This window comes from Paroedura picta, chromosome 9, assembly GCF_049243985.1.
Source record: "Paroedura picta isolate Pp20150507F chromosome 9, Ppicta_v3.0, whole genome shotgun sequence".
NCBI lineage: Eukaryota > Metazoa > Chordata > Lepidosauria > Squamata > Gekkonidae > Paroedura > Paroedura picta.
The window spans coordinates 41159512-41183745 of NC_135377.1; the positions used below are offsets into that span (position 1 = coordinate 41159512).

The 24234-nt window shown below is 43.8% G+C and overlaps 1 protein-coding gene across 2 annotated transcripts in view; it reads left to right on the forward strand.

The window, feature by feature from the left end:
- KLHL14 (kelch like family member 14) overlaps positions 1 to 24234 on the forward strand; it is an 86565-nt gene that overhangs the window by 5540 nt on the left and 56791 nt on the right. For both annotated transcript variants that reach the window (XM_077352514.1, XM_077352513.1), the window contains one exon: positions 22928 to 23049. In XM_077352514.1, the coding sequence (XP_077208629.1) occupies positions 22928 to 23049 (122 nt within the window). The remainder of the gene's footprint in view (positions 1 to 22927; positions 23050 to 24234) is intronic.

The following is a 24234-nucleotide window of genomic DNA, read 5'->3' on the forward strand; positions in this document are numbered from 1 at the left end:
ATCTGCTTGGTACTCCATAATGAAGAAACATGGAATTAACACACCTGCTCTTAAAGACTGATTAACATCCTGCTGCAGACTCCCATTTACTTTAATGGGGGCTGTATCAGGCCTTTAGCATCATTTGATAACTGTCTTCCTCATTTGCCTCAAATAACACTTTTGTTCCTAATGCACTACTTAAAACTATAGCACACAGATGCTTTGGGATTTGCCCTAGTTACAGACTTTAAACTCCCACTGGAGAAATTGTAAATATCTAAAAACTTGAACTCTGGTTCCAAAGTAATTGTGTGGAAATGATAACTTTATGTGTGTCCTGTAAAATAGCCTCAAACTATTCTAACATTCTTGTCACCATTGCAACTGCATATATATGAAAGTGAGTTAAATTTGTTTTAGATACGCAACTGAAATGTTTACATTTCCAGTATATTACAGATATAACACATACATTCAATAATCTCAGGTGGAAGAGAACAGCATATCATACAAAATGTGCCTAAGTAATCTCTGAAGTTATTTGATTTGAAATTATGTGATATCTGAAATTATTTGAAAACAAGTATTTTGCAAACCTTTTTTCTAGTAAAAAGAAGTAGAAAGATTTGCAGACCAGTTCTAAACACATTTATTTAGGAAGATGTTCCATTAACTTCCACCGAATGCTTGTTAGAAATTGCAGTATTAAATCCCATAAAGGGCCAGGGCTGCTGAGAGCTCCATGGGCCCCTGGACAAAGATTATGTCTGCCCCCTGCCAATATTACCCTGATCCAAACCAGATATCATAACAAAACAAACTGCTTGGTTGGCTGTTAACATGCATCATCAGTAAAAATAATAGAATCAACATGTCCATCTGTCTGTTCACTTGTGGCAGGCATAACACATCAGCAAATAAAACCAAGAATCTCAAAATTGGCAGCCAGCTTCATGATGATTATGTGAATTCCAGGGCCCAAACCCTAAGGAATCAAAATATCCTAGTCCAGGACCCATTCTGCACACGCTAGATAATGCGCTTTCAATGCACTTTTGAAGTAGATTATCCTGTTCTGCACAGGAAAATCCAGCTGCAAAAGCACATTGAAAGGGCATTATACTGTGTGTGCAGAATGGGCCCAGGTTAACTCACCCCTCATGCTATTTGCAATGGAAGCTAAACTAAGTTCTAACTTCTGTTCCTCATTTGTAATTACTAAGGCAGATTAACATTCTATTACCATGCATGTAAAGGATGGAGGAGGAAAATCATTCTTTTGCAACTTTGATTGATTATGAAGAACTTTTAACTCACCCCTTCTGTTTATAATATTAGTAAAGATTTGATTCTATACTACTATTAAATAGGTTCTTAAGAATGCTCACCAGAATGGTTGAGAAGGAGTTGAGACAGAAAAATAAGAGGGGGAATTAGAAGTGAGTATAGCCTTGCGCTCTACTACCGCCAACCTCCTGGTGGTCCCTGGCCCCAAGGAAGCCTACTTGACCTCAACCAGGGACAGAGCTTTCTCCATTCTGGCCCCCACCAGGTGGAACGAGCTCCCAGAGGAGATCAGGGCCCTGACAGAACCGAAACAGTTCCACAGGGCCTGCAAAAGGGAGCTCCTCCACCAGGCATTTGGTTGAGGTTGACCTAAACCATCGCTTCCAATTGGCCCCCAAGCCCCCCCTTACTACGACTGCTAAACTGTCCAACCCACTGGGTCCCAGTAAGAGTTGAGCTGAGGCTCTTTTGCAGTTCCATCATTCCCTAATGTTATTGTTGTTATCATCCGAAGGTTATTGTTGTTATAATGTTATTGCTGTTATCACCTGTTGTTACCATATGTTATCTTTATCATTTTCCTGTTTCCTGTAAACTGCCCTGAGCCTTTGGGGGAGGGTGGTATATAAATATAATAAATAAATGAACAATCAAACAGAGCAATGGGAGATTGTGAAGGAAGAAAGCAAAAGAAAGGAGGTAGAAAAAAGTTAAAGAAATTAAGGCAGAGGCAGTTGTTAGTGTGTGTGTGTATACGCGATAGCCAGAATATATATATGGAGCTGGGTGAAGCTAAAGAAAGAAGTAATCCATGGACTGCTGGTGATAACTTTATTAGGAGGCTGCATCCTGGCAATGACTGTAAATTGTCCTGGCTGGTCTTGTTCCAGTGCTGGCTGGGCTGTTGAATTTAGCAGGATCTGAGACGCATTTCCCTGAGCTTACTAGTAAAGCTTGCAGAAAGGCCTGACCAGCATAATCAGAACAAGTCAGCTGACTTGGGTCCCTGGAATTTTCTACCTCCAATCTGCTTCTTAGCAGCCCTATAAAGCAGTGGTCCCCAACCTTTTTATCACCGGGGACCACTCAACGCCGGGGACCACTCAACGCCTTTTACTGAGGCCCGGTGGGGGGGGGTAGTTTACTCCTCTACTCTCAACCACTGCCCTAACGCTCTCTGATCACTATGGTAATGTTTAAACATCCCTTCAAAATAAGATACAGACACGCCACAACAATGAACATAAGGAACATTTTATTTTCATGGAAATTTTAACTCATGACAATGACAAATCAATGGGAACCCTGAGCTTGTTTCTCTGCAACGAGATAGTCCCATCTGGGAGTGATGGGAGACAATGACACCCGAAGTGTGTTGTAAAGGGCCGGGGGGGATGAAGTAAAGGGCCGGGGGGGGGAGGCTTCCTTTGGGGCCCACCTCCAATTAGTCGAAGGACCACACGTGGTCCGCAGCCCACAGGTTGGGGATCGCTGCTATAAAGCACTGAACCCTTTTTATCTCTGATCTAGCAAAAGGTTCAATAATATACTTGATGTTTGTATGTGACTGACAATAATAACACCTCTTAATACTTTGTATGATGGGTGAGAGTTAATTTTTATATATTTTTATATATATTTATATATTTTTAAACATTATAAACATTTATCATGTGATATAACCATATATGCTCATGTTGATACCCCCACATATGGCCATTGATAGGCCTGGATAGGTCCCGGGTGGAGGTGTACACAGCTATGTTTCCCAACCATATTATGCATGATTGTGCCACTTTTGGGGGTTCTTGAAGACCAAATAATGTTTCTCAATGGTAAAAAAATGGAGAAATGCTGTACTAGTGTAATAATACAGGATCAGTTCTTGTTTTTCTCCCCAGTTGACTATGATCAACCCATTGTAAGCAACCTGGTGGTAAAAACTTTCCCCTTACATTATGGCTGATTTTTTTTTGACTGAGATTGAAGAAAGATAATTTCCTTTCTACTTTCAGCCACTCTTAACTTGCTGTGGTCCAGGATAACAATATCAATGAATCTGAGAATGTGTAACACAGAGAGCTCTTTATTTTTCTTGCCGTCTTAGAAAGAATACAGTACTTTTCTGTGTGTAAATAATGTTCAGCTCCCCACCCAGCAAACAGGAGTAGGGAGAATGAAATGATTTTGGCTTCTCAGCTGGTTTTGGTTCACCAGCAAAGGCAAAGCACACAAGGATAAGGTAGGGCTCTTTCTCCTGCCTGTTTTTGTTTAACATGGCATTCTTTTTCTCCTATTGTACAATTATAATTGGAGTGACTGAGCAAGAGAAATCAAGTGGAACTGGTGTAGACAATAGGCTACACGTTTTGCTGAAAATTCATAATGTTTTGTCTGTGTGATTTACCTAAACATTTCTGCCCACTTTTATCAATAGGTTGAATTAAGTTGTCTGAAATGTCCCATGCATAATGTGCTTCATCATAATTCTATTTGGAAGCTAAATTTTTGCCCATTGTCCAAAACATTTTAGTTTTGAAGTGTGTTGTAAGGTAGTATGTTTTTAATCACAGATGAATGCATAAGATAGTAGTGGATAATTTGATCAGATTTTGCCATGCTGCTATCAAAGAAGAAGACTGTATTTATCTGAATGTAACTGAGAATCCAATGCAATTTAAATCCCATTGTACACTGCGCAAGGGGTTCTTTGCTTTTCCCAGGCCCTATTACCATAAAGTAACTGGGAGGAAGAGAATGAAGGATTTCTATCCACATAGTATGATCCCCCCCCCCCAGCTTCCAGCAGTAGCCTCAAATGCTGCCCTGACATCCTATTCCTGGATGTCACCTCTCCTTGAATAACAGGATTTTGGATAATCTTTGAGATTTACATAGGTGGGAAAAAACAAGAAAATTGTGTTCTGTAGGCAAAAATCTTTGCACCTGTAGAAGGAGAGTACTGTTTATCTACCGTAATTGAACAAATGTGGGTAGGATACACAGCAAAACACATGAGGCATATATTAGGGAAGAAGAAAACTTACTTTGAAAATGGCGGACTATTCCAGAATCATGAGTATGGGTCTGTGAAGGATGACTATGTGCAGGCTTTCAAGTGCCGGTATTTCAGGGGAGATAAGCATGAGCATCAAGCCTCTTCCAGGACCACTAAGGTAGGGGAAGTTGCCTTCATTTCAATAAATCCAAGCAATGCTTCCCATAGCATTGGTGCCAAAACACCACACCTGTACATGTCAGGCTTCTTAATTCACTTGCCATTGGAGACAGGCTAGTACTGAAGTTTGTTTTATTTGTTTGTTTGTTTATTTGAGGGGAAAGAGGAGAGGCTCCTTGTTCTAGTGGTTAGGTGTGCAGCCTTCTAATCCGGCATGCCGGGTTTGATTTTGCACTCCCCCACATGCAGCCAGCTGGGTGACTTTGGGCTCGCCACAGCACTGATAAAGCTGTTCTGACTGGGCAGTAATATCAGGGCTCTCTCAGCCATAACCACCTCACAGGCTGTCTGTTGCGGAGAGGAAAGGGAAGGCAATTGTAAACCATTTTGAGACTTCTTCTTCCTCTCCTCCTCCTCTTCCTCCTCCCAAAGTAATTAAGGAGATCCACATCTCAAAGCACTTTCTGGTATAAACTTGTCCGTGCACTGCATTGTTGTCAGTCCCCAGAGGTACTGTGCATTTGGATGGTCACCCAAGTTCACTTTCATTGAAAGTAATGTAGTACAGGTAGTATCTTCACTCAATAGCACGTTCTATCACTGGTTCCTGAGTCAGTAAATAATATATGCACAGAATTTCTTACCTAGATGTTGCAGGGGCATAATGGCACATAATGGAATATGTGCACTTTCTCATCAGCCCATTCTTTCCTTGCTTAATGATCCTTTAAACCAGTGGTTCCCAACCCCCGGTCTGGAGACCAGTACCGGTTCGTGGATCAGTCGGTACCAGGCCGTGGCTCCTCCTTGTCCTCCTTGCCGGCTGCTGCCTCGTTGGCTGCCCTGCCACTCTGCTGCCGGATCACTTTTGATGCTCTCCAGCAGCCGCCATGGCTGGGGCTCTCCCTCGGTGTGGCACTGCACAGCTGCTGCTGGCAGCACCCCCCAGTGGGCAGTGGGAAGTTAGGGGCGTCATTGGGAAAGCAAGTGGAGCAGGGGCTCAGGTGGTGGCAGCGATGTGGCAAAAGACTACCCCCCTTGGGCCTCAGTAAAATTGTCAAGCGTTGACTGGTCCCCGGTGATAAAAAGGTTGGGGACCACTGCTTTAAACTGTGAAGAGGGATTCCACTTATCACTATAAAGGATCATTCACAGAGGGCTCGTTCTCCCATACAAACCTACTTAATAATCAAAGGCCCCAATTCAAGTGCCACCACCTCTGTTACTATCTCCTGCCAGTGGGATATTTGGCATTCCCTTAGTGACCCTTCTTCCTGTTTATTTGGGTTTAATCTTTTGGCTGTTTACTGCCTTAAGGACCCTGAACTTGGTGGGCAGGTGGCATAAAATATTTTAATAAAAAATAATTTTTACACAGTATTCCAAAGGAAGCCTCACCATAGACCCATACAGGTGTGTTACAATATAGGTTATCTTATTATCAGTCCCTTTCTTAATAAGCCCTATCATGGAGCTTGCATTTTTTATTTATTTATTTACTTATTTATTTATTATTTTATTTATATACCGCCACTCTCAATTTCTGCACAATATATGTCACAACTAGTAGGGAAGTCAATTTTAAAAATGGGTGACTCTCCTGGTGTCCAGGAGCTTGGTGACAGTGGGTGCGGATTGTGACCACTTGGTCTCCTACTCCCTTCTGTGGAGGCCAGGACGGCTGTGAAATCACCTGGGTAATGTGAGATCTGCAGTGTTTTCAGTTCTTAAAATACAAATATTTCTTACTAACTGATCCTTCATCCAGAGGAACTCAGGGTAACATACTTGGAGTCACCCCATTTTATCTCCACAAAAGATAAGATAGGTTAAGCTGAGACAGTCATCCAAAAGCTTCATGGTTGAGCAGGAATTTGAATTTAAGTACTCCTTTGCAAATCAGCATGTTGTATCAGCCAATTAGTGTGCGCTTTTGTTTAGGAAATGTCTGAAGTACAAATGAGGAATGTGATATAAGTCAGTTTAAATTGTTCTTTTCTCTTGAGCAGCAATCCTGCATGCAGTTGGGCTGCTTAAATACTGTTGAATTCAGTGGTGTTTAAGCAGCCTGAGTGAAAGACTGCATCAGTGGTAATTTATATCAAGCCACCATGCTGGGTGATACCACCCACAATTATCAAGTGTGTGGTACATTCTTGTGCCTGGAGATATTCTGTTGCAGGAGTAGGCTGACTTTTTGGCCCAGTTGCTGAAGAAATGCATAATCTGTCTGTTTATGTGCTGGCAAACAAAATGAAGAGGGGATTTACCTTCAACTCACCTGGTGACTATGCAGGACTGGGGGATGATGGGCATAAGATGTGTCCATTGCCTTCCTTGCACTGCTGGCCCTGGCAGTGCTGCCCATGCCCAGTTGCTTGGGCAGAGAGGTGGCTCTGGATGCAATGCCAAATGTTCTGGTGTACTGCAGTTAGCACACATGCTGGGCCTTGGCTGTCCCTGTCCTGTTGAGTTCATTGGGGCTTACTTTCAAATAAGTGAGCATAGAATTGCAGCCAGAGTAATTTCAATGATTGTTTCTTGGCCAGCATATCCTCACATTTCCCCTTTCCACCTCAAAGTTTACCCCCAACATTCAATGCCATTTTTCAGCACTCGTTTGCAGAGACTGGGGAAACTAATTACTAAGCAGCAGACAGAAATGTAAAAATTCTGCCTTGTGAAGAGCTCTGCAGGGGAGAAGATAGCCAGCCTCAACATATAAAGAAATCCTCCACTCCACCACTCCCTTCCTGATCCTTTCCTGTTTACTCCTTGCCTCAGTGCCAGAGGCAAGTGGTATTGCAGTGTTCCCCTTCAACCTGGGCCAGAGCCTTTTCAATCCTGGCCCCCACCTGGTGGAATCGGCTTCCGGGAGAGCTGGGGGCCCTGTCAGAGTTTTCTCAGTTCTGCAGGGCCTGCAAGACTGAGCTCTTCTGCCAGGTCTTTGGGTGAGGCCAGGACAATTAGACCTAACTGCCCCCCCCCCCGGGTTGGCTAGAACAGCTGCTACTCCCTAATTATCATCTGTTACCATCTATACTTGAGATGGGGTTGGGAAGTTATGGAGTGGGGATGGGAGGTTATTTTCGTCACCAGGGTGGGATTGATTATTTTATTGGTGTTTTATTGTGGGGTTTAACATATGTAGCTTGCCATGAGCCAGTTTGGCTAGAAGTGGTGGGCTATAAATCAAATTAATAATAATAAACAACCCTTGTAGCAACTTGAAGTAGAAGGACAGCTGGGAAGATAGCTCAGTCCGGCTGGCAGCAGTTTTCTCACCTCTTGAGTTCAAACACTTTCTCCTGAGAACCAGGTTTCCCACCTAGATTCTAGGGGCGTATATACCCTTGTGGGTTTTTTGTTCAAATGGTGTTGATCAACTTTACTGTGATGAACCTCCATTGAAACTAGTTCCTGTACGTTTCCTCTAATAAACCAACTCTGATCATGTGCCTGATGTTTGGGACTTAGCTCTGTTGGGTCAGACAGACAAATTCTGGGTGTGTTTCCCGTGGGTTGTTACAGAGTGTGGGAAATTCCTGAACAACTTAGGTAGAGACTGAGGACAGCAGGGTTTGGGAAGGGGAGAAGCCTCAACCAAATGCCATAGAGTCCACCATCCAAAGCAGTTGTTTTCTCCATAGGGACAGATCCCTGTTGTCTGGACTTCAGTTGTAATTCTGGGATATTTCCAGGTCCCATCTGGAGGCTAGCAACCCGAGGCCTAGAAGCAGCCTCTGGGTGACTTGATACCACCTTATTTGCATGACTCAACTAGGCCTGGCTGTTCTCTACTGTTCAACAACAGCCACCCTATGAAAGCCAGTGTGGTGTGGTGGTTAGAACTTCAGAGTATAGTCTGGCAGACTCAAGTTCCAATCCCCATCTGGCTGTGGAAGCTCACTAGGTGATTATGTACCAGTCACATACTTGCACCCTAACCTTCTTCACGAGGTGGTTGTGAGGATAAAAAGGAGGAGAGGAGAATAATGTAATCATGCTTTGGAATCCACTGTGGAGAAAGGTGAGTTGTAAATGAAGTAAATAAATAATAAATATAGATGAAGATGAGAGGCAGTAGATGGATGAATGACTGAGAAGGAGAGAATGAAGCAGGGAGAGGATATGGGAAAGAAGGGAAAGAGGAGGCAATGTCAGGAGGAGGAGGAGGAAAGAGTGGGCCCACAGTGAGGTATAATGCCATTGACTCTACCTTCCAAGCCATCCCCAAGCCTTACCCCTCCTAAAGCTATACCCCAAACCTCTAGGATTCCCTAACCTGGATTTGGCAACCTAAGAGGAACTGATACCTATAGCTGGGAGATCCCAGCCTCCATTTTGAGGCTGACAATCCTAGGAGGAGAGAAGGAAGCATGAATAGGGGAGATACTATGGGGATTTTAGGAAAGGGGGAAAGGAAATGGTGTTTTTCGGGGGGAGAGAAATGCTTCCTGCAAATCCTTGCTGGTTCCTACTTGTTCTTTTCATTGTACCTGTGAGATGCTAATAGACTTAAAAAAAGAATTTGAGAAAGAGTGAATGAATAAGATAAAACAGGACACAATTTCTGATTAGATACCAGCTATTTAGGCCAACTCCTTTCATACATGAAATGAAACACAGATGGGGAGGAGAGGAGGTTCATGTCTTTTAACTGGGAGCTGTGTATGATGTAAGATCTCAGACTGTATGACTAAAAACAACCATTCAGCATTCCTGTATTACGCAGTTCTTAAGAATGAGGTTTTCTATACTGACCTGAAATAATAAGGAAAGGAACCTGATCAAGCAAGAATCTTCATATCAAAATATGAAATAAACTAATACTTTTATAGGAAAGCTGCTAGAAGATTAATATGTATACTAACAAAGCAAAAAAAATCAATAGCAGACAACATGTGGAAAATTTGTTACATAGTATTATAAATAAGGAATGCAGATGTCCCTGGTTTTAAATTTAAATTTATAAAATGTATATACTGCCTTTCCAGAGATCTTCTAATTTATACATAACAGCATTGTATCATAGAAGTAATAGGCGCAATTCTGTGTCCGACTAGCTGAAGTATAACCACTGCTGCTGTGACTTCCCTTTGGGATATCATGAATGTTTTGGGAATAGGTAATCAGTTGGCCCATGGAGATTTGCTACTGGATCAAGGTTGGGATCAGCAAATAGATCCTTCTTGTTAAAAAGTGTAGAAATGATTGTATTATAGCAAATTGTTGATTGTACAACTCCAAGATCTCTTTAATGACATTGGCTGTCTGGCTTTGGGCCTGGTTTTGAAATTGAAGCTTGATAATCCAGGCTGAAAAAATTTATTAAGAGGCAGTAATGGCCTAGGTGAAGACCACTAAACTGCAAGCCAGTCCAAATAAGGACAAGACCTGTGGATCAGATCAGTGGTTCATCTAGTGCAGCATCCTGTTTCACATAGTGGCCAACCAGTTACTCTGAAGAGCATAGGGACCAACAGCAGGGCATAGGGACCAAGGTCTTCCATGATGTTGTTTTCTGGCGCTGGGACTTATAGGAATTCTGCAAACTGATAGTAAGGGCAAGTGAGGTTTGTTAAGTCATCCTGTTCTAGACAGAATTGCACTCTTCTTTAAGGAGCAGGCTTGCAGTTTGGGGGTACAGTTAGATCTGAGGCTCTAGATGACAATGCTTTTAATTATTCTTCTTTGCTTGATTGCTGGTTGCAGCCACTCCATGAAAGGTATGATCTGACACAGTATTTGTACTAATTGCAATTAGATTGGACTTGTGGCGCAGAGTGGTAAGGCAGCAGAAATGCAGTCTGAAGCTCTGCCCATGAGGCTGGGAGTTCAATCCCAGCAGCTGGCTCAAGGTTGACTTCGCTTTCCATCCTTCTGAGGTCAGTAAAATGAGTACCCAGCTTGCTGGGGGATAAATGGTAATGGCTGGAGAAGGCACTGGCAAACCACCCCATATTGAGTCTGCCATGAAAATGCTAGAGGGTGTCACCCCAAGGGTCAGACATGACCCGGTGCTTGCACAGGGGATACCTTTACCTTTTTACAGTAGTGTACTTTCTGTGGGGCTACCTCAGAAAATAGTTTGGAAGCCTCGGCTGATTCAAAATGTGGCATTTGGGCTGCTGGAAGATATGAGCAACAGAGACCACATCTTAGCAGTTCTAAAAAGTCTCTACTGGTTGTGCTTCTGGGCACAATTCTGGCTACTGCGTATAAACTTCTACCCAGTCTGTGAAGGTGTGTTTTCTATTGTAGGAGCTTGCTTGCCATCTGAGGTCAATATCAGAAGCCTTTATTTGTGTGCTCTTACCTTTGGCAGTGAAGTGTATAAACACCAGGAACAGGACCTTTGTATTGTTTTAGCCAAGGTTGTGGAACTCTTTCCCTACAGAGCTTTGCCTGACTTGTAGCTTCTGTTCTGTACTATGTTTTATGGATGTTTTCATGACATTCTGTTGCTTTATTCTGCTGCGTTTTCAACATTATTGTTACTTGGTTTCTGTTATGATGCTTTCTTGACATTCTGCTTTTTTCCTGGTGCATTGCATTTGAATTTTAATGTGGCAATTTTTGCTGTGTTGTCTCATTGTTTTTATTCTGTTTTTATATTCGTAATCTGCCTCATAGAAACTTGTATGGGAACTGAAATATTGTGTATAACATAAATTGAGGAGCAGTTAAATAATATCAGTAGTTAAATGAACATTGATTCATAATATACCTCCAAAAAACTAAGTTGTATTTAGTATCTCTGTGACAGAATAATTTCAGGATTTTCAACTTGGATAGCCATCTGATGTCCACAGATTAAGAATAGGATTTTATTAATGCCTGTCTCAACATATGGTAAAAGCTTAATCTAATGATGTAGGGAAATTGACAAGATTTCATATTATAAACACAGAGGTTCTTTAAGAACAGGCACAAACCTTTTGTTGAGCTGAGGCAAAAAATGGTGACTCAGAAAGATTACGGTGAAAATACTTGGTCAATTATTGTATTGACGGAGAAAGGATATTGGATAACACATTGTTAATAACCAACAAAAATTGAGTCCAATAGCAACTTTGAGACCAGCAAAGATTTATTCATTTACTAGGAAATAAGCCCGCTGTGGGATAAATAAAGCAGGCGCTAGCTGGGGCATGGCTGCGGAGGATGTTTGTGGGCCTGCATCGTGGCGGTGTCCTGGTCTTCTTGAAGTCCGTGTGGCCAGCGAGGTGTGCCGGGTCGGGCGGCAGCGATGGTGTAGGCAGCGTTGCTGTGGCACCGAGGGCTTAGGTCAGTGGGCGTTGATGTAGGAGGCGGTGGCATCATGGGTGTGGTCGCTACGCCGGCTCACGAGATGTTGCGGTGGCATGGCGGCCGTGTCGGGTGGCGGCGCGAGCCGCAGGTGGCTGCACTGGGCGGCGGCGAGGCCTCAGGGAAGTTAGTGTGGCTTGAGGAGGCGGCAGCAGCGGGACGGGCGCGGGTGCGGGGCCGGCAAGCGCTGTGTCACGGCCGCGGTGGTGAGGCAGTGTTGCTGGCTGCGGTGGGTGGCAGGGCGGGCACGTCCCGGGCGTGGTGGGCGGTGGCGAGACCTGAAGTGAGTGGCCAGCGGTTGTGGCGGCAGGGGCACAGGGCTCTCCCGGGTGTGCGGGGGAAGGAGGCAAGGTCCGGCGGGATGCAGGCGGATCGGGAGGCGGTTAGGGGCGGCGGCAGAAGGCGGCGAGCAATGTCGCGTCCACCGCAATGGGCAGGCTCCCCGGGGTAGGAAAGGAGCAGGGACACTGCGTCTCCAATGTGGCGTCCCTGCTCCTTCCCGAAGATGGAGGAGTGCTGGGCCGGAGGACTGTCCACGCGGGCTGCCATAGCAATCTGCAAGGCGAGTCCCCGGGCCGGCAGGCGTGGCCGGGCCAAGCCACCAATGGCTTGGCCGGGCCAAGCTCCCTGGATGGACAGTCGGAGGGCCCAATCAGGAGCTGCTTCGCGGCTCCTGATTGGGCCCTTCGAGTTTTTATCCCGGACAGGGCCTGCCCTAACTCCTCCCCAACAGCCCTTAGCGTTTTATTTAATCCGCTCCGCAGGAGTGGTTTAAAGATAATTTTGTTGGTTTTAAAGGTGCTATTGGACTCAATTTTTGTTGTGCTACTTCAGACCAACACGGCTACCCACTTGAATCTGTTACTAACCAAGTTCCCAAACAGAGGTTAGCTATAAAGATCCAGTGTGTTTTCATATCTGCTTATGAATTTATCCTCAGATTATGGATTTAAAAAATCTGCCCAACGGAACAGAAAGCAGAGATATTTTTGTCTTCCTGGTGTGGCTGGGAGAAGAAGGTGACTGAGAGGGTTGATGAGAGATAGAGGCAACAGGAGGGTTGGCAAGTAAGCAGCAAGAGAGGAAGCAGGGATCAGAAGAGGAATGGGACTTTCCTCCCCCATGATTCCTCATAGGTCCCCCTCTTTTAATAGAACAGTGCAAAGCATGAAGGCTTGAAAAGGGAGGGAGGGATCACATTTGCTTCTGCTATGCTTCATCAGGCTTCTGGAGAGATAGAACATAACTTGTAAGAAATACAAGAAAATACAAGAAATGTAAGAAAAGACAGTTTTACAATTTATATTTTTTAGGTGTCGTTTGTAGAGATTCTACTGATAAGGAGATGCTTTGAAAAAGACACTTAAGTGAATGTGATTAAACATATAGTGGTTAGAGAAGGGACATTAAAACAAAACTACTGTTAATTATCATATTTAATTTCTATACTGCCTCTCCCCATATGAGCTTGGGGCAGTCCACAACAATAATTAACATTCTGTACATGTAAAGAAGTCCTAACATCTTCTTTAAAACACAGAGTTTGAGTTTATTGGCACCTTTATGAACAACAAAGTTTTATTCAAGGTATAAGCTTTTGTGTGTATACACACTTCCCCAGATACTTTTATTCAAAACTAGTAATCAAGCCCGCTGTAATCAAAATACAGCGGGCACTAGGCTAGGGAGCGGGCACTAGGCTAGGGAACCCCCGGCAGCCGCCTCCCGACGCGTCAGGCCACCGTGGCTCGCAGTTGCTCCCTTTTCGCCAGGGCGGGAATCGGAGAGGCCAATCGGCAGGCGCGGCCCCGCCAATGGTCTGTCCAGAGGAAGGGGCCAATCGGCACCCTTCCTCATCCCGGACAGAGCCCGCCCTAACTCCGCCCCCAAAGCCCTTACGGCTTTATTTAGTCCGCGGCGTCCATGGCGCCGCAGGCGGGGTTAGGATGATGATGAAGAACAGCAGCTTCAGGGGAAATGGAATGCTTAATCATGTTTGCTGTCTTTTCATCTGTTCACCTTCTCCACATAGACCCACACATACTCCAAAGCTTTCCCCCTAGCCCTAGTCTGGATGTAAAGTCATCCTCCTCGATAATACGCATCTGAAATAAAATAAGTGATAATTCCAAGTGAATCAGCAGTCAGTGGATAGAGGCTTGAGGCATACCATACTATTTTTCTGTTCAGAATTGTGACATCTAGGGGTTTGTTAAATGTTTTGTGTGCAACATGTAGTTGAAAGGCAGGCTGTAGACAAAGTAAATAAGTAGGAAGGAAAGATAAAGAATTTCAGAATATTTAATATGAATTTAGGATCCAATGAAGTGGATTAAGGAGAAGGATAAAATAACCAGTTATTTTGTGGCATCCTTACTTTTCCAAATCCAATGTGTGGAATGAAAGAGAGGATTTTCCCCAAGACACTTTCTTTACCATAGGTGTTTGCTTAATGTAGGAACCAGCACATGTATGGGCTTCACAGAAGACGCCATCAATAGTCTTTGCATAATGCAAGGGTTCTTTGTGTTGCTGGTTTCTTTCCCCCTTTACCTTCAATATACCTGTCAGCTATGAAAATATAAGATACTATAAAAGTCAAGGTTTCTAAATTATTGTCCTAAATCTTGTTCTTGCTTTAAAAAAAAACTTTTCAATGTGAAAATGTCATATCAAAAGTAAACCAGGCTATTGTAATGATATAACTGTATCCCAGAATAACTGGATTTCAAGGCAGAGAAAAGATATTATTATTATCCATTCATTCTCTGAATAATACAGGCCACAGATTTTCAACCTAGTCGTTTTCCTTGTGAGCTCAAAGCTATGTGTAACAGCTTTCTGAAAAATGGCCTGTTGCTTAATTCTTTTATGGTGGAAAATTAACCGTGAGTTGGACCCTATGACCCATGAGCTAAAGGTGCTTGCTGAAGTGTATCTTCCCTGCCTTCCCCTTCTCCTAGCAGCTCTGTGATCACTAAAAAGATGGTAGGGGAAGCAAATCTCCCCAAACTCCATGAAGCACTTGGGACTGTGGCAAAATGAGGTATTAAATGAAATCACCCCCTCACTCTTACACAAGTAAAAATCTTTTTCGCTGAGATTATTCCACTCATGAGTCATTGGTGGCCTCTTGGTAGCTACATATTAATATGGAAACACTATTTATGTGAACCAGTGGCTTCGCATCGGTACTCTGTGTGATTATGGTTGCCAACAGACCTGGAGAAAAATGTATTGCTTTTTAAATTGAGGGTTAATATATGGAAATGGACTGCTGAAGCTTTTTGTTGTGTAGAGATAAATATCACCCAGAAGATAGCATCCCAGTCAGCATCTATCTATAAAACCAACAGAATTATTTTTTCTCTCTCCAAGCAGTGGGCATTTGTAACAGTGTGGCACCTGAGAGCAGTGGCATTTCTTTAAAGCAACTGCTTCCAAAAAATGGTACATACACATAGAACGTCTAGGACAATTACTGCACGGAGGTTGGTGTGCTGGGCTGCTGCCTGGCATTTGCCTCAGGGCAGGTTGCCCTGCCTATTCCTGACCCTACACAGGGGAGCCTTTGGCCTGTCACACACAGTCCACCTTAGATTTCTGTTCCTGCAGGGGAGCTGGGGCAGTGAGGTTCTGCCATGCTGCTAGGCAGCATGGACCTGTTTTGTGTTTGTTTGTTTGTTTAACTCTTGTGGCCATTTAATGACTCTTGTGGCCATTTCCTGCATTCTGCAGGGGGTTTGATTAGATGACCCTGGAGATCTCGTCCAGTTCTATTATTCTAATGTGATATTGTGCAACAACGCAATACTGTGGCTCCTCCAGGCAACGCAGGTGGCTCCTCCAGGCAACGCAGCAGAGTCACCTGGGGCATATTTTGTCCCTTCCGGGACACTGCACTCGCAGCCACGAGTGGGGAAGAGCCAGGCCAGGAAGCCAACTCTTCCCTTCTAGATGGCCCAGGCTTGACATAGGCCCCATTGCTGCCTGGGGTAAAAAAAGTGTTTTTTCTGTGTTCCTTTGCCCTGGGGCATATGAGGGCTTGAGTCGGGCCAGGCCTGGGGCAGCTCCAGCCCTATGGTGATGTCGAGCGAAACTAGGAGTTTGCCCTGCCTCTAGACGAGCTGCGAGTTGGGGCAACTTCCTGGTGTGGAAAAGATCTAGGTGAAGTTCTCTACATAGCACGTCTTAGTTTATGAACTAACAATAACTCTACTTGTTCCCAAGATAATTGCTTGGAGGGCTAGGAAAGCATCTGCCATCAAGTTCCTAAAATTACAAATTACCTATATTAATTAGTAAAAGGTTTGTCAATCATTGGTAAATAATGCTTTTGCTTTGTGTGCTGTGGTCTGTTGTTTGAATTTGACCCTATATTTCCAATTAAAATAATTTGACTATTTTCTAGAGAAAACTAAAACCATAAAAATATGTTTGTAGACCTGGGTGTAAACTGCACGGAGCTTTTATTCCAATCCCAGGTCACGTCCCTGCCCTCTACACAGAATGCAATTTCCGTTTTGATTTTGGGCGATTTAAATTTTCCTTCTGCAGCAAGAAGGATTGATCCGGAATGACCCTACCTTTATTGTACAATATCGTAAAGTGCTTTTAATGCTCAGTATTTCAAAAATTGAATTGAGAAAGCAGGCTGTTTTGAATCTGGGCTTTGCTCCATGGTAGAGAACACCTGATTGGTCAAAGCTGGTCATGTGACAAGCTTGCCTTAAAGGAGAAGCCCCTAATTTCTCTCAACTTCTGTCAGTCTTGGATTTTTTTCCCTCCCTCCTTTGCCTTCTTCGATTCTCTCTCTCCCCCTCCAAGAAAAGAAAGAGGCTCCCTGTTTGGCTCCTCTCCCGCCCCCTTAAAAAAAGAAAGAAAGCTTGGCTCCCCCCCCCCTTCTGAACTACCCTAACCACGTGCAGAACACTTTTCTTTTTCAATGGGAAGGGGGGGGCGGAAGAGGAAGACCCGAGTTCAAATTGATCAGAATTCAACAGGATTGACATGGAATAAACAAAGTAAGTGCAGATTCTGCCCTGGATGGAAATTCTTACATCAGTAGGGTTTCTTCACATGATAGATGAACACGGAAACCAACTCTTCCACAAAAAAATGAAGTAACTCTTTAAATTATGTGAGGCACATATTTATCTTAATTTGACTAAATTGGCATAATGTATTCTAGATGCAGAATACGGAATAATATAGAATTCTAGATGTTATTTCCTAAAGGGGCCTTTTTACAATATGCAGGTTTGCCAGTAACTGTACACTAATCAAAGCTAATAACATCTTCCTGCCAAGTTCACATTTTACATTTTTAAGTACATACTCAAGACATCTTGAGTGTACAACTGAAAATGTGAACTGGGTTTTAATTGTGAAATTATTAAAGATTTTGATTTTGACAAGGATGTTGTACAGCAGTGGTCCCCAACCTTTTTTTCACCGGGGACCGGTCAATGCTTGAAAATTTTACTGAGGCCTGGGGGGGGTGGGTAGTCTTTTTCCAAGGGACGTCACCACCGCCTGAGCCCCTGCTCCACTTGTTTTCCCGTCAGTGCCCCTGACTTCCCACCGCTTGCTGCCAGCAGGAGCTGTGCCAAGGGGGAGCCCCAGCCATGGCGGCCACTGGAGAGCACCAAAGGTGAGCTGGCGGCAGAGTGGCAGGGCAGCCCCCGAGGCAGGAGCTGGGGAGGAGGATGAGAAGGAGCTGCAGCCTGGTACTGACTGATCCAAAGACCGGGACCGGTCTCCAGACCGGGGGTTGGGGACCACTGTTTTACAGTATACTGGATTGCAATGGATACTGTTCAGTATTGGATAGATCCTTTTTTCTTCTGTGGATTATAAAAAATATTTTTATTCACTTTAAACAATACACAACTGCAAATTCTAATATCCAATTTTATTTAACCTTTATAGTGGTGGCACAAAACATGTATTGCACCATAACCATACAATGCTAATTTTTGTTGGTTTTACAAACAAGTACATATATTTCAGTAGGAGAAATTTCAAGAATTGCCTTGTAGTATCTTTAAACAGCCCCGTGGCGCGGAGCGCCACGGACTGAATAAAGCAGTAAGGGCACTGTGGGAGGAGTTAGGGCGGGCCCTGTCCGGGATAAAAACTCGGAGGGGCCAATCAGGAGCCGCGAAGTGGCTCCTGATTGGCCCCTCCAAGTGTCCATCCCGCCTCCCCATTGCCTGCTTCAGCCGAGCCGCGCAGACAGCCACGGGTGAGCGGTCGGCCGCGCGGCCTTCTCCCGACCGGCGGAGCGGCCTCGCGGCGTCTATTTTTAAATGGGCTTTGAAACTAGTCATAGAATAATGTTGGGAGGGTCCTCCTGGTCATCCAGGCCCACCCCTGCACTATGCAGGACACTCACAACCCTATCATCAGTTACCCTATCAGAGCGCATTATGGAGGATCAGGTTTATAGGTGTTCCTAAAGGTGTGAGGAACCAGTTAAGTCCTTAAAGGCTGAACGATTCCGATGATTTCTCAGAGTTAACTCTCCTGATGAATCTCAGAGAGTTTCCTATTGCCAGGTCACACACTTGTTGAAGTCTGGTCAGCTTTTAGAACATGGACATGACTTGGATGCTTGCTTAAATATTTCCTAGATGCCATTTCCCATGGATTAGAGACTGAAAACAAATGGAGGAAATCACGATATGAGTCTAATGCAACCTGGGCTTTTACTTTATTGACCATTCCTGATTGTATTATACTTCAGTTGTATCTAATTAGTGCTTTCCAGTTGATTGTTTTGTATTCTAAGAGAGCTTCTTCACATGGGGACTGATCATGGTCTATCTGAACCTTTTCTAACATGCTGTTAGTTTGCAAATGTGTATAATAAAGTCACTTATATCCACTGCAACCTTGAAGCTCTATTGGGTGTCTTATAGCTCTCAAATGTTCCCTTAGGCTTATTGGCTACCTGCTTGGATAAGTTCCAGTTACTGCTGCCAGATGATGTGAACTGGATGTTTGGAGAGGTGTTGCCTCCCACTCTTATAATTGATTGTTCTTACCTAATATCTGGTTAGAAGAAAGAAGTGACCCACTGAATCCGAGAGATGCTGAATGCCACCTTAAGGAAGATGCAGACAGTTTTGCCAACTGTTAACCTGGTTAGAAATTTATCTTTGTTCAAGCAAGAAATGGCTGCTCAGATATTTCTGAATGACACATTTTAACCTTGTTTCCTGTCTGCCTTTAAGACTGAGTGGTATTGGCCATTGTGGTAGGAGAAAAACAGAAAGTGTGAATCTGTTAAGACTTCTGGACCTTAAGTGTCTTTTGATTTAACTGACCATGGGCAATTCCGCCCCAGCAGTGCCATTCCAGGCTGCTGCCAGTACAGTGCTGCGGAGCTGCCTGCTCTGCAGCGTACAGAGTCCCCATGGGTAACACATTTCAGCGCCAGATCATCTCTGGCAAGGAAATGTGTCCCATGGAGAACACATTTCAGTGGGACACCCGCTGAAAGGAGTCCTCTTGGGAAATGCGGTGGCAGCAGGTAGGTTCTGCCACACGGGGGGTGGTGGGGGTGTTGTGGTATGCTGGACAGTAGCACCACGAAGCCACCCAGAGATTTGTTATCTAATCCAGTTGTGGCAGTGGAGGTTCTGAACAGGTGCTTGGATAAGGACAAACTGAAGTCCAGTCAAAACAAGATTAATAGATGGCATGGCTTGGACATAGAAGGAGAAAAGAAGAAAAAGAGCTGTTTTTTTGCACCCTACTTTGAGGGGACTCAAAGCGGCTTATAATCGCCTTCCCTTTCTTTCCCCACAACAGACAGACACTCTGTGAGGTAGGTGAAGTTGAGAGCTCTGAGAACTGTGACTGGCCCAGTGTCACCCAGCTGGAGTGCACTGTCACTATGCCATATTTCTTGGGCATCTTGCAACAGTTATCCCCACTTTAATAGTATCCTCATTCAGTTTATTCAGAAAATTTATTTAGACTTGAACTTTTCTCTGCCCTGTCTTGACAAAATTCAAATCAATTTAATATCATAGTTTATATCTAACTTCATAGGGCTGTGCAAGCCCAGCCCTAATTTCTGTATGCCCACAATATTTGTATAGGGGCTCACATGTGATCATTCAAAGCAAAAGTTTTGTAATTTATCCTGCACCTAAGACAAGTAAACATTTTCCGCCTTTCGTTTCATAGTTCTGTGAGGCTTGAAGTGGGTTAGTTGGATGAGAATGACATGCAAAAGTAACTAAGTGTCATTTAAAGCAGTGGTCCCCAACCTTTTTTAGGCTGGGTACCGGCAGGGCAACTGCCCCGCCCATGCATTGCGCATGTGCGGCCCGCCCGCGCCCGCGCACATGCACCATGCACGGGCGAAATAGCGCATGCACGGCACTTTCGCGCATGCGCGAAAGTGCCGTGCATGCGCTATTTAGGCCGAGCATGTGCGCATGTGTAATGCGTGGGCGCAGCCCTAATTCCCTCTCCCCCCCCTCCCGCAGTAAGAAGCTTGCGGCCTGGGAAGTTTTTTACTGCAGGGGGGGGCGGGGAGAGGGAACCGCGGCCCGGCGCCATGGCCTTCGCGGCCTAGCACCGGGCCGTGGCCCGCAGGTTGGAGACCACTGATTTAAAGTACAAGTGAAGTTGTAATAGAAATAGAACATCCTGCACAAGGGGGATTGGAATAAACAGCTTGTTCTCTCTCATTAAGAATGACCAAGGCTCAGTGATTCATGGCTTAACTTTGCTCAGTTTCTTGTTATGTGTTCAGTTGTCTTTAACTCAAATTAAAAAATGTTTTTTTCTACTCCCTCTTTGCAGGGACTGTATAGAATGAAGTATATGGAGATTTTCATATATCAGGCATGAGCCTGAAGATTGACTTTTCTGACAAGGATTGTAGGACTGATTTGATCTCCAGTGTTGAAGATTTCCCTAATTTGTATGAATTTTGTTAATGCCTGCTATGTATTCTGTATTTAAATTCCTTTAAATCACATAATAACTATAATTTTACTACTAGTCTTGCCATAAAGTAAATTGCCAAGGAAACCAGTGCTAGGTATTGTTTCTTCATGTTCATGGGCACATAAGTGTCAAGGATCTTCATAGTCGTTGCTGTTGCCTGTTGCAAATGAAATCAGATATTCCCTTCTGAACTATGTAACATTGGGTGGCCAGCCTCAGCATGTGTGCCACAAATAGCACAAGTTTTAGGGGTATGCTGTATTCCTACTTAAAAACAGGCCTGTGGGCTTCGCTGTGGCAGAGAGTCCAACTTGCACATCCCATGCTGTGATACATCTTGCTCTGGGCTCCATAAAATAAAAGTGAATCCATCCCAAAGCAAACAGGAATAAGCTGCATTCATATACATTAGACTTGCACAGTTTGGGATTTTCAGGTAACTTTTGGTACACTTGTCAAGAAGATTTGACCATTGCTATTTACCTTTTGAACTTCTTTAAGGAGCTCCCCCCCCCTTTTTTCTTTTTGATAAATCATCTCTAATTTTTTTAGGTATAATCCTGAGCACCTTAACTGCAGGTTGAACAAAAGGAATTCCACATTTACCTGAGTTAATTTTCCAGAATGTTTTAAGTTGGATGTCATATTAATATAAATGTAAATGAGCCTGTCATTGAGATATTCCTTCCAGATAAAGTAAGTAAATATTATTCTTTTAAATGAAGTATGTGGACATTGGTGATAAAGCTCCCTCTACTGGAGTATTCTTTTACAAGAGCATCTATATCAGAAGCCTTGCCCCCCTTTTTATTGTACCTAAATGACTTGGTAGTGATACCGAGTGATTACGGGAAGGAAGGAAGCCCTGCTCTTTTCTTGCACTATTCATCAATTAACACAGTACAGAGTAACTAGATGAACACCAAGTGGTCAGCATAAACTGAACTGGCCATCATGTGGTGATATATTGTATCATATTCATAGTGTGGACAGTAGCATGTGCTCATAGATAAATTTCACATCGCTGTAACATAGAATGAATTGCCTTACCATGGTTCCCTATTTAGATTTTACCACTTTCCAGGCTTTGTGTAACTGATAGATGTTCAGTTATATGTGAAGTGACTATTAAGGCATCAGTACTCGTCTAGGGGTCTAGGTCTCCTCTCCCTTCTTCTCTGGAAATTGTATTAAATCCATTAATGTACAAAGAAATGTGCATTCATCAGGTATAGCGATGGAGGCCAGGGTGCATATTACAGCTTTTACTGCATATAAGACGTTGCAGTCCTGTTCTTAAGAACTGCCAGGCAGATTGGGAATCACGGTCACGGTTAATAGCAGCGAATTGCCAGCTCTTGATGGGTGGGTAGTCACTCTTTTCAGTGGCTGCCCCCTGGGGGAGAAGGTAGAAAAACAGAGGGAGGGAATTAGAGTGACTTTGCACACTTGAGCAGGTTCATGCCGCTGGATCAGTGGCAAGCATTGGCAGGGCTCCACTCTGGGGAGGCTCACAACAACATCACAGTCTCATTTTTACCAATTGGTGTTGCTATAGCCAGTGGTGCTCAGAGGGAGAGCAGAGAAAGGAGGGGTTGTGGAGGAGGGGGAGAAGGGAATGCAAGAGACTGGGCTAAATGAAACAACAAAAAAGTGTTTTGTAAGTAAGTCAAGTTCAAGCTATAACTGTTAGTGAGGTGCTGTTAATTGTACAGAGGTACCAGAATTGAAGATTCAGTGTGTGATTAAGGAGTTGGCTTGCAAATTCTCAGCATAACCTTAATTTTTTCAAGGTTCTTTGGGTGTAGAATGGCTTATAATAATGATTTTGACTAATACGATTTTTGACATGCAACTTCAATGCTTAACCTTAGTACAACTCGAGAGCATTTCATGTGTATTCAGCTGTAAAGAGTGATGATTTAAAGGGATAATATAAGAAAAAGGTCGTTTTAGAATGAACCTATAACAAATTGCACAAAGGAAACTTATTATTCCACAAGTAGAAGGCTGTGCAGCTTTTCTGATTATTTTTTCTGCTTGATTCAAAAAGTTGTTGAACATGATAGGGAAAAGAAACAAGAAATGAAATAGAAAACTGCAGGCAGTGAACATTCTTATGGTGGTTATGATTTTGTTGCTGCTAGAACTACTCAGCAATAATGTGGTTATTCATCTTTTTTTTTCTTTTGGGTGAAGAATTCGCTCTAACAAGAAAATGCTTTTGTTGGTTGGAGGGCTGCCTCCTGGACCTGACCGGCTACCCAGCAATTTGGTTCAATATTATGATGATGAAAAGAAGACGTGGAAAATACTGACAAGTAAGCAGTTTATTCTACGTTGAATTACCTTGATGAATTTTAAAACATGGCTAATCAAATTAGACACTTTATTGATTTGCTTCCCTACAGAGATTTGTTTTTATATTACAAGGGTTTCACAATAGGAAAATGAACTGAGATAGCAGAAGATAGTAAATTTACAATGGAAGAGGCCTGAATTAAAACTGGCTTAAAATCATTTCAGTAAGTTTTCAAAGTAAACTTGTAACACTTCTTTGAGCTGGGTTTGAGCTGGTTTTTTGTACCCCACTTTTTACTACACAAAAGAGTCTCATGTTGATTCCACATGTGCAGAAAAGGTCGAGAGGGCAGTCATATGGAAGCTGGCCTAATCCCGGCTTCCATATGACACAGTTGCCAAGCAGGTACCCTCCTGGGCTTGTCGCGGACCAGACTCTTAGTTGCCCCAGGTTAAGGGAATGCAGAGTCTTCCGCGTTCCCTTAGCCAGCTGTGGGAGCCAACAGGGCCTGTTCCATGGCAGGCCCATGTGGACAGGGAAGAGCTGGGCCTCCTCCCTGTCCTACAGTGGCCCAGAGGGGGCAAAAAGTGCCCCAGTTGGCTTTGCGGCGCTTTGCCATGCCATGGGGGCAGACTGGGGTATTCTTTTTTATTTTGCAGGAAGTTGGGATTGTGTGAAACTCAATCCTGCCTTCCTGCAAAATAAAACCCCTCCCATGCCACCACCCCTCGCCACACATCAGAACTATTCTGCCTCTGCTTTATTTCTTGGGACACAGTTCAGTGCCGGAGCAGATCTAGTGCTGCAATGTGTCCTCCGTGGGAACACAGTAAACTGTGGAGCTTTATGCTCTGAAGCACTACATCAGCCCCAAGCAGTTGCCACCATACAGAATGGGCCTCAAAATGGTTTACAATTGCCAACCGTCCCCTCTCCACAGCAGACCTGTGAGTTAGGTGGGGCAGAGAGAGCTCTGATAGAATTAACTGGTCCAAAGTAACTCAACTGGCTGAATGTGCAGGAGTAGAGAATCAAGCCCAGTTCTTCAGATTAGAGACTGCTTTTCTTAACCACTATACTAAGCTGCTTAAATAAACCTCCCTTCTTTATATATCCTTCCATTATGCTATTATTGCAATGCATATTACATGCTGTGGACACAATCCAGCAGAATTGAACACTTTTAAGTCATATTGATTTCAGT